Source organism: Lagopus muta, chromosome 23, assembly GCF_023343835.1.
Source record: "Lagopus muta isolate bLagMut1 chromosome 23, bLagMut1 primary, whole genome shotgun sequence".
Classification (NCBI taxonomy): domain Eukaryota; kingdom Metazoa; phylum Chordata; class Aves; order Galliformes; family Phasianidae; genus Lagopus; species Lagopus muta.
In genome coordinates, this window is record NC_064455.1 from 5,160,587 (window position 1) to 5,175,415 (window position 14,829).

Sequence of the window (14,829 nt, forward strand, 5' to 3'; positions counted from 1 at the left end):
TCATGCAATTAGGGACACGTTTTAAAGCTAAGCATGCTGCTAGGGGGGAAAAGAAGAAAAGAAATAAAAAAAAGGAAAAAGATGGGGAGAAGTAGAAGTTAATTAACAGCAATTGGCAAAAAGAGAGAATTATAAGGAAAGTAGCCAGCAACGCCTCCTGCCACCAATCATCCCCTGGTCAATCACTGAGCTCTGTGGCAGTGAGCAGTGAGCCTTGCCTCATTAACAGCCCCATTGCTGGTGCATTAGCATCGTCTGCTCTCGGAGAGGTTATCACCACCCCCTGCTCTCTGCTGTTACAGCTGTGTTCTGTGGAGATCCAGGGATCCCTGCCCAGGGCCGGAGGGAGGAGCGAGGCTTCACGTACCGCTCCTCGGTGTCCTTCTCCTGCCTGGCCCCCATGGTGCTGGTGGGCTCAGCACGCCGCTTCTGCCAGTCCGATGGCTCGTGGAGTGGGACCCAGCCCAGCTGCATCGGTAAGGGCACCTCGCCTGGCCTGTGCCTGCAGGAGGAGCGCTGTTGGTCTGCATTTTCATTTGCAGAAGAGCAGCTTGGTTTGCTGTTGTTGTTTTCTTTCATTTCTGGGTTTTAAGTCCCGTTTCTGGGCCTCAACGTGCCGTTGACTGCAGTTCTGCCCCGATGTGCACGTGAGAGCTCCTGTGTTCTGTGCTGCATTTGAATTCTATCCAGAGTGGCAGAGCAGCAGCTCCTAGAACACGAAGGTGATGTATACAGAGTCCTACAGATTGCTTTGCCTAGCTGTTGGTATTCAGGTTGAAATCTCCAGACATGCTTCGTGCGACTGTTTCCTGGGGCTTCCAGAACCCTTTGAAGCCTCAGAGAGGTCTATAATGATAATTAGTCACGGTGTTCTGCGCCAATTTAAAACTCTGGCTGCAGTCTTGAACTCCTGGGCTCTGTGGTGACATAACTGCTCGGGCTCTGTGCTGCTTTCCTTCACCACCACCGTGCTGCCTGCCCTCAGCTGGGGTGCAGACTGACCTCAGTCATTCTGGCTTGTTAGCTGCGTCTTCAGTGTGTCCCTGATTCTGTTAACGTAAAATCCTGGTGGCCTGAATGTCAGTTTTTTACTTCCACGTTGGTGTCCCCATGGTCTTCTCACATGCAAGCAGCTGGGAGCGCTGCCTCCTAGAATAAATTTTGGCTTTAAATGCCCGTGCCAGATTTCTCTCTAAGGCCTCATCCAGGCATTCATCCCTCATCCAGAATCCCGTCCTCCATTCATGGCACTGCAGACCCACGAAGCTGCAGTGGTGCAATGCATCCAGCAGCAATTCCTGCTGCTGTGCTGGGGAAACATCTCCCCAATCCAAACAGTGGGAAGTGGAGGGTGCCTACAGGGGGCAGGCAGCTGAACCCAGAGGGTTCTGCTTAGTCAGATCTCACTCATTTGTGAGGCACACAGGATGGGCAGAGTGCTGGGTGCAGTCAGGAGACACAGCTGTGCCCTCTGCCCTGCACCATCCATCCCTTCCACCTCCACCAGCCCCTGGGGCTCTTCGTCATTTCTCACAGACACCGACTTACCTGGGGGCTTCCATGGAAACCGCTTCAGTGATGAATGACAAAAGCTCAGCAGAGCTGAATGAGGGAAAATGACTTTGCTTGTGCTGCAGCCCCACGTGGGCCCACGTTGTGGGTCCTTTGTTGAGTGAGTCAGCAGTGCTCCGAGGACACAGGGAGAGCATCACGAAGTGTGTAGTGCTTCGGTGGGAACAGAGGGGTCGGTTGGACAGGGAGGAATAAAGGCATAGCAATAAAGGGCCAGGCTGTCAGGTACAGAGGTTGTGCTCGTTCCCCTGGAGCTGCAGCGAGGAGTGACAGGCTGCCTCTGCTCCCACTCTGTCCTGGGTTTTTCTTAGAGGGTTTATGTCACATGGCACAGTCCTGTTAATGGAAGTGCTTTGACTGAGTGTGGAGAGATGCTGGCAGTGGGACTGTGTCCTTCTCATGGTGTGATGAAGAAAAAGCGCTGGGAAAAACAGGCTGGAATCTCGTTGGAACATGACTGCACAACGCTCCAGGTGCTGCTAGGAGAGCTGTGCCTTCGCTGGGTACCAGAGCATCCCCTGGGGGCAGTGGGGCTCTGTGCTGTGATCCTGAGGAGCAGGGATCCTGCTGCTGCTGCCAAATTGCCTTTCACACCAAGACTTCAGTTCCTTTGCTCAGTTTGAGATGCTGATAATAGCGTAATGCATCTCTGCCTTGATCCCATTGGTGTGCTGCTACTGTCAATGTGCTGGGGAAAAGAAAAAAAAAGAGAGATGCTGGAAGAGTAGCAGCAAGTTTTGCTAGTGAGTTGTGTGTGTTCATCTTCTGGTAGAGACCAAATGAGGCATTAAGAGAGATGATGCATCCGAGATGCATTAGAACTCCCAGCCCCTGGGTAAAGCAGCAGGGTTCCATGGAGGGGGCTGTGGGCAGGGCTGCATGCAGGGAAGGGCACTGTGCTGCGTGCTGTGCTCCTGGCATGGGCAGAGCAGCGTCTCCAAGACAAGCTCTGCATTCTTACATCTTCTCCTGGGTGTCTGAGTGCCTCTGGTTGGGTTGCATTGCAGCCGTCGGGGATTTGCAGAATGAAAATATCCACGTGTTTTTCCTTACTGCTGTGTGTTCCTTCTGTAGCAAAGTATTTCTGCTGCCTGGCAGAGCTCCGGTGTGGCTTCCACAGCTTCTCCCTTAACGCTCTGCTTCTGCTCTGCCCCCAGACCCAACCCTGACCACGTGTGCAGACCCCGGCGTGCCGCTCTTCGGGATGCAGAACAACTCTCAGGGCTATCAGGTACTGCTGGGGCGGCCGTGGGCAGAGGGCATCGCGTGGCGCCCTGTGTGCACTGAGTGGTGGTGGGGCATCAGCTAAGAACGCGTTATTTATGGTATTAATTGCGGTGCTAATTAATAGTTATCAGCGTAATTAGCACTCAGATCGGAGGCACGGTTTCCATTCGTTGTCAGCCTAAATTGTGCTGGTGGTTTTTGTAGTCTGTACAGCATGAAGGAGGGGGTCGGCCCTGCGCCCATGGGTGCTGCTGCAGCAGAGCTGGGTGCAGGGCTGGGATGCTGCCTTCCATGCTCCTGCCAGGACCTTTCGGTCTTGCTGCCAATTAGTTATCTTAATTCTGGCTTTTAATGTATTCATCCTAGCTTTTAATTAGCCCTGAGACAACCCAAGCCTGACTTGTGTAAGGGCTGCCCGTGTGGGAGCTGCACAGCAGTGGCTGCAGGGAGCACTGGGGAGGTGAGCCCTCAATGCAGTGCCTGGGGAAGGGGCGCTGCACGGTCCTGCCATGCTAGGGACAAAGGGAGGATGCTCAAAGCCCTCCCTGGCAGTTTTATTCCAGCGTGTCCAGGTTTAACAGCAAATCCTGTGCAGCAGCAGAGCTCACAGCCATGCAGTGTCACATCTGATCTGTCTGGAGCAGGGAGTAAGATCTGCTGTCCTGTTGAATCCAAAAGCAAAGCAGTGAGCAGTCTGCAGGAAGCACCTCGGAAGCGTGGAGGAGTCACCTCCCAGTTTTTGTGATCCTTTTTTGCTGTTTGCAATCCAAGTTGGCATTTATACTATGGCTGTGGGCTGTTTGTTGATGGTAATTATTTTGAATGCCCCCTTTTTGGCAAAACTTTTGGGTGTTGCTAAATCTGATGCTCACTTTGGGTGCTTTCAAGACATAGCAGCTTTGCTTATCACTGAATGGAGGAACCCTCTGCCCAGTTCACAGCTGCTCTGGGTGCTGTGTGGCTCTGGCAGGACGGGGAGTGCAGAAAGAAGGCAACTCACCTTTTCATTGCATAGAAGGTGGAAAATGATAGAAGCACTCTTGCATTGTAAGCACTGGTAAATTACATTGTGTTTTGTCTCCTATGGAAACAGGTGGGAAGCATGATTTTCTTCAAGTGCCAGAAGGGCTACCTGCTGCAGGGCTCCACCACCAGGACCTGCCTGCCCAACCTGACGTGGAGCGGCGTGCAGCCCGACTGTGTCCGTAAGTGCTGGCAGCTGTGGGCACACTGGTCAGTGATGGCACACTGTCATTGCTGCCCTGTGAATTGCTGGCTCTGAGGAGCTGGTAATTTTTTGGGAGAGCTTGAAAAAAACAGAGGCTTGAAGAAGAAGGGAGACGGCGCTGTCATCTCTCTGCTGACATGATTGTGCCAGCAGCCACCTCTGCTTTCAGATGAGATTTTTTTTTAGCATGTCCTTTCCTCAGAGACGTGGTTTGAGGTGAGACTTTGCTTTGTGCTTCTGAAACCACATCTGATGGCCGAGATGTGAGCTGGAGCTCCAGGCACTGCAGTTAACACTGAGCCAGAAGGGCTCTCCGGCAGAGCCGTGTTCTCCCTGCCTTTAATAACGTGTTGCTCTTCCTTTTAAGCTGTCCATCATCTCTTCCCCGCTATACCAGAAGGAATTTGAGCTAATGTACTTAAGCTGTAATATCCACAGTGGCCTCTGTACCATAAGCATTACAAAGCTTCTCCCTCTCCCTTGTGAGGTGGGGTAGTGGTGAATAGAGTGAACAAACCCTGGAGGTGCCCATGAGAGCAGCTGGGGGGGCTTTAAAGCTTCAGAGCAGTGGTGCTGGGGAGAGGGATCGTGGTGCTGGGAGGCAGCTTCCCTTTCCCAACACTCACTGCAGTGAAGGGAGCGTGACCCCAGAGTTACCAGCTCCTCTTTCTCGGATTGAAGATGGCAGGGTTGCACAGCAGCTGTGAGTGTGAATGGGATTTTGCTCCTGGTGTGAGGTGCATTGGAACAGAAGGTGTTTTGTACTCCTCGTGCTGCTGAGTTGTTGCCTCCTGTGCCTGCAGCACGGAGCTGGATGTGGTCACTGCTGACACAGCCTGGGGCTCTGGGACGCAGCATTACGGCTGTGTGAGCTCCATCATTCTCTGAGCCTTTCTGGGTTTTATTTTTCATCTTCTGTAAAAGGGGAATGAAGATAATACCTCACAAAGGCTGCCGAGGATTTGTTTTCACTCATGAGCACTTTGAGAGCTACAGAAAGGGGAAATTTACAGCGTGGGTGCAAGTGAGCTTCCTGGCCCCTGATTGATGAGCTCTGGGCCATAACTTCTGGGGAGAAGTGGTGACACGTTGCCAGCAGCACCAGCCAGGCGCTCTCTGGTGGCAGCAGCTGGACGAGCTCAGCCCGGATCCCTGTGGCCAAATCCTGGAACTAATTGAGCAGTGATAGGAATTTATGGTTATTGCACACTCCTGAGGACTTGCTGTGCGATGCTGTGTGTAGATAGGTACAAATTATCAGCAGGACAGCAGTCCTATGAAGTGAGGTTATACAAAAGCAGACCTGTGGTGCATTCACTGAAATCCTCCTGCAGAGGAGCATTTTGTCATGAAAGTTTAAAGACAGGAGAAAGGCAGCTGCTCGGTTTCTTTTCCTGGCCCTACAGCTGCGAGGGAAGGCATCACAAACGCTCCATCCCTGCTGGAATGCAGAAGTGGCCATCTGATCACAGGCTCCTGTTTGCCTCTGGGAGAGTGAGCAGAGCTTTCTCCTCCTCCATTTGTCAGGCACAAGGTCCTCAGGATCGTTGGGTTTCAGCTTCTTTTCCTGAAAAGGGGAGGGGTGATGGAGCCTGATTTGAGTTCATGGAGGCTGGAACTGAGTGAAGGATGCCCTGAGAGCTTCAGATAGGAAGAGCAATCTGGCAGCAAAGCGTGGGAAATGCTCTCATTAATTCCTCTGGCTGGTAAAAGTCCAGGCATGGCACTGCGTCCCTCAGTGAGCAGAGAAAGCTTTTGCTAAAAAAACTCTTCTGAGAGATCTGTCTCACAGCTGACATCGCTGGTGCCACTCTTCTGCCTTTCTGAGTGCTGCTGCCCACTGTGTCACATCTCTGGTTTTGTGCTTTTCAGCTCACCACTGTAAGCAGCCTGAGACCCCATCCCACGCCAACGTCGGGGCTCTGGATTTGCCATCCCTGGGCTACACCCTGATCTATTCCTGTCAGAGTGGGTACTACCTCACCGGAGGGTCTGAGCATCGGACCTGCAAAGCAGATGGCAGCTGGACAGGGAAGCCTCCCATCTGCCTCGGTAAGAGCTCTGAGCAGCGTGGCTTTGGCCTCCGTCTCTGCAGAGGGGGGATTTGCAGCCTGAGAGAAAAGAGCAATTCTGTTAGAGCTACATGGGTGCTTTGGAGAAGCCATGGTTTGTGTGGCTGAGCTGGTTGCAGCAACCACAGATCCCAGAAAACGGGGGGAAGTGAGGGGATTTTCTGCTTGATGTTTTAGACTTAGAAACATCTGCACAAGCTGAACCTGGTCTGTACCTGTGCATTCTGTGCCTTGAAGCTCTTGGTTCAAGATCGTGCAGTCTTGAACCCACCTGAAGCCCTGGTGTGGTGGTAGCCCCGCTGTGTGCTCAAGCAGCGTCAGGTGAAGGCTGTCCTTTATGAGCACCACCACAGCAGCAGTGTCTCAGCAGATTCGGGTGCAGCAGTGTTCATTTGGCCGTGGGTTTCATTCCTCTCTTCCAGCTGACATCCGCCCCAGCGGCCGGCCGGTGGGCACAGCGCGGGACCCACCGCTCTCCAAGCTGTCAGGTAGGAGGCAGGGCTGGCTCTGTGGCAAAGGAGCAGCCAGAAAAGCAGCTGGTCCTGCACACCTCACACTGCTGGGCTGGTGGCAGCAGCCTGCGTGCCCCATCCCCTTCCTTCATGCTTTGCTGGAGAGCAGATGGGCGCCTTCAGGAGTGGAGCACCAGCGCCGCTGCTCTGAGCTGAAGCCCTCTGGGATATTTTTACATCAGAGCTTTTTTGGTTCTGTGTTTGGTTTTGGTTTGTTGGTGGTCTTTAGGTTTTTCCCTAGGAACCTGTTTGGGGTTTTGTTTGGTTTTGAAACTTTTGTGGGTTTTTTGTTTGGTTTTTTTTGGTCAAAACACCAAAATGAAAGTCATCAGCACGTTTGTTCTCCTCTCTTTGGCTTTGTACTCAGTGATGACAGCACAGCACTGACAGATCACATCACTCTCACCACTGATGAGAGTGGGTGGGATTTCGGATATTTAAATACATATTTTTGAGTCTGAGGCAAGAAAGAAATCCGCTCTGTTTTGATTTCTGAGAAATGGAAACAAGTGGCAACGATCACAGGATCGTATGATGATCGTATCTTGTGTTTCTCTGCCCCTAATTACTGTGCTTTGCAGTGCCTGCTGATGTCTTTGCAAGAAATTCCCTTTGGAAAGGCTCCTACGAATACATGGGGAAAAAGCAGCCTGCAATGCTGTCTGTCACCAGCTTTGACCCTGTCACCAGTAAAGTCAATGCCACTTTGATAGACCACAGCGGCGTGGAGCTCCAGGTTTCTGGTGAGGGAACCAACGTGGCTGTTTTGTAGTTCATGGCATTGCTGGGCATGGAGCAGCGTGCTCTGTTATCTGATGGTCTGGGCTTTGTGATAGAGCTGGACAGAAGCTGGAAGTGCCCAGTCTTTGAGTGGAGCAAGACGAACAAATCCTGTGTGTGAGTTTGCTTTGACTCATCCTGGAAAGCAGCACAACCCAGCTCACTGACTTGTAATTTAATCCAAGCAGTTAAATGGTGTGAATACCCCTTGTCTCTGGCCCCCCTAGGAGCATTGTGTTACTGATCTGGTGTCACATAGGAAATATTTACAGCTGAATCGCTTCCCACGTGCAAAATGTCTTGAATATCCTGGGGGACAGATGTGAGGTTGAGAATTCGTGGTGTGGTTCCAAGTGACCCCACTGATAGGAGCGTAGGAGGAGTTGCTGCCCTCTCTGAGAAAGCGAATTGCTTCAAATTTGAATTGAGACGTTGTGATCTGGTGGTTAAAAGTCACTTATTTTCCAGGCATTTACAAGAAAGAAGACGTGCACCTGCTCCTCCAGGTCTATCAGATTATGGGGCCAGTGGAGATCTTCATAAACAAGTTCAAAAACGATAAATGGGCTCTCGATGGACACGTAAGTGCTTGGACACCTCGTATACGAAGTCCACACAACTCATCCATTGCTGTCATAACCCCAGCTTTCCTCTCACTGCATTCGTCCCATTTGGGGACATAACTCCAGTCACCTGCCTGCCCCGAGGGCACGTGGGCCATTCTTCCAGTACGTGAGATAACGTTCCATGAGCAGTCAGCTCTGCCACGCTGCAGCTGTGTGTTTGGTTATCTGTGCCTGGTTATCTGTAGGTCTTCCAGATAACACCAGAGGAGAAACCAGCACAATTTGTTTCACTTATATCTGCTAAGCATCACATCAGAAGAGCCAGTTTTTCCTTATGGAGTCAGCTTTGCACCCCGATTTCTGAGCCTGGTAGCTTCCCATGCCCATAAGAGACCCAGTGGAGCTCACAGGCAGCGTGCATCTCATCGACCCACGGCCAGCTGGAGCTCAGGGCATCGCTGTCAGCACATCTTTATCACAGACAAGATGCTTTCCCCCCTTGAGATGCCAGAGTCTGAACAAGTTGCTGGGCAGTTAGACTTCTAAAAAGATGTCACGTTTTTCCAGGGAATGGGGTTAAATTAAAGCAGTGCATGAAGTTGAAGGAGGCTGACGAGATGGGTGCTGCAAACCCAGGGAAGCGTTGAGCAGATCTGTTCATCTCCAGTTTCTTATCGTTCCAGGTCTCATCGGAGTCGTCCAGTGGCACCTTTGTGTACCAGGGCTTTGTGCGTGGCAAAGGGTTCGGGCAGTTTGGCCTTCAGAGACTGGGTAACCTTGCTCTGACTACTAGTTCTTCCCTTAATTGCTGACAGCTGCACTGTGGTTGCAGTGGAGGTTATCGAGCAGGAAATGTTTCTACTGTCCCTGGCATTAATTTTCAGCCCTGCTGGGCCAAAAATCAGTAAGGTTAATCTGTTTACATCTGCTTTTAATCACCCTCCTAAATAAATGATGATGAACTAAGCCAGGCTAGATTGCCAAGCCATTCTTCCTGCAAGTCAGAAGCTTTTGATTACCTTTCACAGCACCACTTCTAACCCTGTTGTTGTCTTGTTGAAGATGTAACTCAAGCAAACCCCACTTCTTGCAGTGCTGCTTTGAAACATGGTTACTTTTGCTGTGTTTCAGACGTCAGCATGATGGAAAATGATCCAGAATCGATAGGACACCATTTTGCATCTAACAGCAGTTCTGTGGCAGCTGCCATTCTTGTGCCTTTCATAGCCCTGATTATTGCAGGGTTTGTGCTTTATCTCTACAAACACAGGTGGGTTTCAGGAATGACACAGTAAGTGAAACAAAATAAGAGGGCTGACAGAAGTATTTGTGAGCTTGTCTTAAAAGCATTCCCTCCAGACCTGGTTTCTCATTTAGTTCAGAAAGTAAAAAAAAAAGGAAAAAAGGAATAGAGCAAAAGTGCACAGAGATGCAGGGGTGTTGGGAGAGCAGAGTGCTGAGGGCTTTTATGGCGATCAGTGAGATTTGTGGCAGCGTTCAGGAGGATGAAGCAAAGTAAATTTCATACTTGGGCTTTGCGTACGTTGTAAATGACTTCTTTCTCCTGATCAGTGCATTGCTGTGGAAATGTTGCTGCACTTCAAAGCATTGTGTGGACTGGATGCTGTGCGGGGGGAGCACACGTAGGACTATGGCAAAGCTTCCTGTACCACGAATCTGTAATAAGATTTGCTGTAGATCCCTCCTGCCTTTCCCGCAGGTGTTTGCCTTCTTCAGAAGCAGCTTTTTTCTTTCCCATTGACTTTGTCAGTGCTGTGGCTGCAGCAGGAGCAGCCATGACCTCTCTGGGTTTTTCTTTCTGGCACCCTGCAGGAGAAGACCCAAAGTCCCATTCAATGGCTACGCGGGCCATGAAAACACCAACGTCAGAGCAACGTTTGAAAACCCCATGTATGACAGAAACCTGCAGCCCACGGACATCATGGCCAACGAGGCAGAGTTCACAGTCAGCACTGTGTGCACAGCTGTATAGCACTCATCCCCTGCGTGGTGAGTGGGGCACAGGGGGGACGTCAGAGCGGAACGGTGGCACCCCCAGCTCAGCCTGGTGAAACTGTTGTGGATAAAATACTGCCCTTCTGCTGGGGGGGGTCTGTGTGCTGCTGATCCCCGCTCCCAGGGTGTCTCCTTCCTGCCTTCAGGCTGTCAGAGCCTCGTGTTTGTCCTAAGCTGGATCAGTGTGGTTCAAAGGAGCGCTCTGTGGTTTGGTTTGCCTGGGAGATCTCTGCGCTGGGCACAACCCAAACCAGAACTGCCATCTCTGGGGTCTGGTGATCAGCTGGGATGTGGCCTCTTGGGGAGCAGTGACAAAGCGAATCCCAAATATCCCTGTGATGAGAGCAAGCACTGGGAAGGGGAGGAAAAAACAAGTCTGTATGGGAGATCACACACTGTGATTTTGTTCAGTGGTACAAAAGATACAGAGGAGGGTGAACCGAGGGGTTTGGAAGTTTGACCACGTAGACATTGAGGATTAAGAAGCTTGTAGACAAAAGCCCCAGGCAGAGCCTCAGGGGCATTTCTAGACTGGCAAGTTCTCACTCTGAGGTAACAAAGCTGTTGTGGGTTTTCTCAACGTTTCTGTGTGCACTCACAAACCGTTTCTTTCTCTCTCACCCTTCCCACTGTCCCAGATTCCTCCAGGGTCGGTATCTAGCAAATGATTGTGTTTCACCTCACTAGTCTCCGTCCATTCCCTCCCCATCTCCCTCCTTCCAACCTTGTTGAGGCTGTGGAGAAGCTGCTACGCCTTGTTGGACTCTGTGTTACTCCTGAGAGATGGCTCCATCATCCTCGTCCACCTCTGCATCCCGCCATGGATCACGAAGCCAAGCAAACAGCTGCTCTGCACAGCTCCTCCCAGTGGGCACCAGCCTGGTAGTGAGACCTGGGCAAGTGGAGGGCCGTGGAAACGAGGCGATGGGCTCAGTGTGCTGCAGGGAGCAGGGGGGTACGTGGGGTCTCCTCCGCTTTCGGAGGATCTTGGGCAGACAGGGAGGAAGCCAGGTTGCACTGCACAAGGTGCTGACTGGAGTCAATAGCAGCGTGGGGCAAGGTGAGGATTTGCTTTGTGTTCGGTTTGGTTGGTTACCCGCTGGTTTGTTGAAGTCAGGGCTTTTGTGGAAGTGTTCAGATGGGACCTTTTCGATGGGAAAATGTTTCTCCCTTCCTTATATTTAATTTTCCTTGGTGCATTTAGTTGAGTTTGGGTTTCTTCTGCCAATTTATATGAAGTCTCTCGGAGCCTGAGGCTGCTTTCAAGGGCTGCTGAGGGAACGACCCTCCATCCCTGGCTCCTGCAGCCAGCTGCCCACGTCAGCCAGGCCCAAAAACCCTCACGAGAAAACTGCTGACAGACGTGAAGGGACAAAAACCTCTTTAAAAATAACAAATACTGATTTCCACCTCCCCTCAAAACTAGTTGCATTCAAAAGCCTCTGCCCTTTCCATATTGATCCTCCAAATGGCAATGCAATAAGAGTGCTAATTTCTATCCAAAGCTCTTCCCTTTATTTCCCAGGGGCGGAAAGGTTGGCTTGGCTTTCATGAGAACAGATAAGGGGACTTGACATTTTTCCTCCCTTATAACAGAACGCTGCTTTGTGATGCCCTCCTCTAATAAAGAGGAGAGCTGCTCCTGTTGATTTAGGGGTTTAGTCTGTTTGATTTGAGTCACTGTTTCTTGAACCGTGCTGGAGTCCAAGAAGGCAACAGTGCCATTTTACCAAACTGTAAGTCGAGCACCTCTCTGAAATACTGTTGACTTAGAGCAGTAAGTCAATGAAACAGCTTTTTCTTACAGAAAACTTGAAGGGAAAATAATTAAAACAAATGGAGTGGTGTTTACATCTCTGCTTGTATTTGAGCACTGGCTCTCCCCTACCTGATGTCAGCTGAGGTTTTGTCTGATGAAAACCACAGGGTAGTTTTTTATGTTTTGTTTATTCTTTTACTCTGTGTGTGTATAAATATATCTTATTTTTGTTTTTACTTCTGTCTCTCATTCAGTGCTCTCAGAATAAGCAGCATTCTCCAGCCTGTAGTCTGAACAGCCAGCCTGCCAAAAAATGCCATCTGCTCCCCAAAGCATCACAAAGGTGCTCTGATTCGTACCTGAGAGGTGGGTGGAAGCACACATGTGAGCTCAGTGCCACTCCTGCACTGCTGCACTGCTCCTCCCAGCTCATGCCAAACCATCAGACAGGTGAGAAAGGTAACCAGAAAGCTGGCTGTTGGCCTGAGCTCCTTTGGGAAGCCAGGAGGGGCTGCCAGGGTACCTGCCCTTCCCTGAAACGGCCAGGGCAAGTTGAAGGTAAAGTAAGAAGAGTGGGGGTCTGGGGGTCCGGGGCCAGGGCTCAGCTGTGTCCAATTCCTCTGCTTCAGCTGAGCTGCTGCAGTGAAGTTGGGGGCAGCCCCTCCGTCACACCGATGTAACTGAGGTCAGGATGCTCCCCTGGTTCTCCTCCTGTATGCAGAGATACAGCTGGTTCCTGACTTCACCTCTGCTCTCTGGCCCCTGTTTGACTTCAGAGGCCCCTCCCAAACCTGAGTTAATCTGTGATTTCTGCCCTTAGCCAAACCCACGACCTGTTCTTCCTTGCCTTTGCCAAGTCCCCATAACACAGACAACAAACCAGGCTCCATTGCCCAACGAGTCTCTAAAGCTGCACCCTTTTGCAACCCCCTGTGCTGGTGACTGCAGCACCCTGGCACCTGTGTCAGCACAGACCTTGCAGCGTCACACAGCAGCAGAGCTGGAATCTGCCCCAGCTCTGGGAGCTCAAGAAAATCATCCCCCAGCTGCCACCAACAGCACTGCAGCAGGTTGGACACAAACAGCCCAGCAGCTCCCACGTTTGCTTTTCACACCTTTCCAAATCCCACTCAATCAGTGTAACAGCAAGGAGAAGCTTGAGTCAAGGTGTGTAAAACAAACCTGGGATGTTTCAGCAGCAAAGCAGGGAGGGCAGGAGCTGTCCTTACACAAGATTTGCTGCTTTCAACCTATTAGGTACCATTTTCTACTGTTCCCAAGCAACAAAGGCAGAGGAAGGGGTCTGATCCCATTTTTTCGCAAGCTGGCTGGGACGTGATGTGTGCCATTCTCCATTCTTGTGCCCAGAGGACTTGCATTGTGTTCCAAAAAGAAAAGGAAAAAAAAAAAAAGGAAAAAAAAAAGAAAAAAAGGAAAAAAAAAGAGAAAGAAAAAGGAAAAAAAAAGAAAAAAAAAAAAGAAAAAAAAAAGAAAAAAACTCCCTCTTTTGTACAGAGATATATTTTTATGAAGCAAAAGTTTGTACAGTAAAAAAGACACAATGTAAATGTTTTTTCATTATTGTAGTACGCAGTAGTGGAAGATCAGCTTCTTTTTGTAAATGTAATAAAATGTATAAATATGGTTTACATAAAAGTGTAAATATGTAATCTATACATACACTTGGCTTGTCTGCAATATATACAATTTAATTTATCTGTCTCTGTATATGAGGCTTTTCATTGTGTCCAGGCATACTTTCCTGAATTTGAAAGCTATTTTAAATTTTTGAATTAAAATAAAATATAAATTTTTGCATTGCTTTTCTTACATATATATATATATATCTATATATACATATATTATTTTTTTAATATATTTTTTTTCTGGTGCCTTTTTCACGAGCTGCCCAAGTTTCTCTTCCAGGACATCTGGATGCTGAGCTGCACACGATGCTGTGCCCCAGGCTGCTGGGACTCCCCAAGGCTGGAGGTTCAGTGCTGCAGCTCAGCCCAGCTCTACAGCACACAGCAGCCCGCAGTGCAGCACTCAGCCTTTGCTCCTGTCCCAGCAGCAGCTCAACACGCTTCTCCCTGCCATCCCCACGTGGTGCCCTGGCAGAGCAGCCCTGATTTGGGTGCAGTCTGCACCAAGACTTCACCCATGAGGAGCTGAACTGCCTGCCTGCCGTCCGTCGCTGCCCTCCTCTCTCCTCACCTGCTCTGCTCTGATGAGTTGTGATGCGCTTCCAGCTGTGCTCCCCTTCTGCTCCCCTTCCCCCCAGCAGGGTGGGGGTGGATGCTGGTTGTGCTGGGAGCCCCTTGGAAAACAGGTACTTCAAGAAGAACCTCCAAGAGACAAACAAAACCCTTGAAGCTGATTTCCATCTCCACCTCGCGACTGAAATCAGGAGCACAGCTCCCCGAAGTGAGGCTGACTGCTGTTGGTGGCTCTTGGTGCAGGTCTGCTGCTGGATTGGTACTGCATTGAGTTGAATGGCAGAGAATTCTGGAGCTGGAAAGGGGCACGGAGCGTGTTTTCATGTCACACTTTGGGAGGGCACCCGAAATTCAAGAGTTTCTCAGTGATAAATGGACACATTCCATTTGTGGATTCCCCAAGACGTTTGCCTGCATGTTCTTGCTCTGACCAATACAGAGCTGTATCCCTGAGGTTCCTGCCCAACGCTTTGGTCTCCCTGCTGCTGGAGCATAGAACCTTCTTCTGCTCAGCAGAAGTTGCCTCTGTGCAGCCCAGGTTGGAAGCATCAGTTTGTGGTGGTCGGAAAGGAGCCCACAGCCTCCTGCAGACATCTCTGTGCAATGCCTCTGCTCTGCTCCGTGCCTGAGGTTGGGGAGGTGGGAGTCCTGCAGCGCTGTGGGGTGACCACCCATCCCCCTCCGGTCCCTTCTGCCCCTCTGGTTGAGGCTCCAAATGAGCTTAAAAACCAGGGATGTAAAACAAGACCTCTGCAACAGTGCAGAACTTCCATCTCTCCAAACCCCAAAGAAAGGCACAGCCAGACAACGACTCAGTCATTTAATTGCTGCAGCAATCAGCTTGGAAGAAAGAGCTCCGTGCCCCAGCCAAAATGGTG

General features: G+C 50.5%; 1 protein-coding gene across 2 annotated transcripts in view; it reads left to right on the top strand.

Annotated features, from left to right (window-relative positions):
* The window catches only part of CSMD2 (CUB and Sushi multiple domains 2), a 229,936-nt gene extending 216,822 nt beyond the window's left edge, over positions 1 to 13,114 (top strand). For both annotated transcript variants that reach the window (XM_048969227.1, XM_048969228.1), the window contains 11 exons: positions 303 to 476; positions 2,730 to 2,803; positions 3,893 to 4,004; positions 5,900 to 6,079; positions 6,522 to 6,587; positions 7,193 to 7,354; positions 7,860 to 7,972; positions 8,641 to 8,728; positions 9,089 to 9,227; positions 9,791 to 9,967; positions 10,612 to 13,114. In XM_048969227.1, the coding sequence (XP_048825184.1) occupies positions 303 to 476; positions 2,730 to 2,803; positions 3,893 to 4,004; positions 5,900 to 6,079; positions 6,522 to 6,587; positions 7,193 to 7,354; positions 7,860 to 7,972; positions 8,641 to 8,728; positions 9,089 to 9,227; positions 9,791 to 9,950 (1,268 nt within the window). In that variant the 3' untranslated portion in view covers positions 9,951 to 9,967; positions 10,612 to 13,114. The remainder of the gene's footprint in view (positions 1 to 302; positions 477 to 2,729; positions 2,804 to 3,892; positions 4,005 to 5,899; positions 6,080 to 6,521; positions 6,588 to 7,192; positions 7,355 to 7,859; positions 7,973 to 8,640; positions 8,729 to 9,088; positions 9,228 to 9,790; positions 9,968 to 10,611) is intronic.
* The last annotated feature ends 1,715 nt before the right edge of the window (positions 13,115 to 14,829 follow it).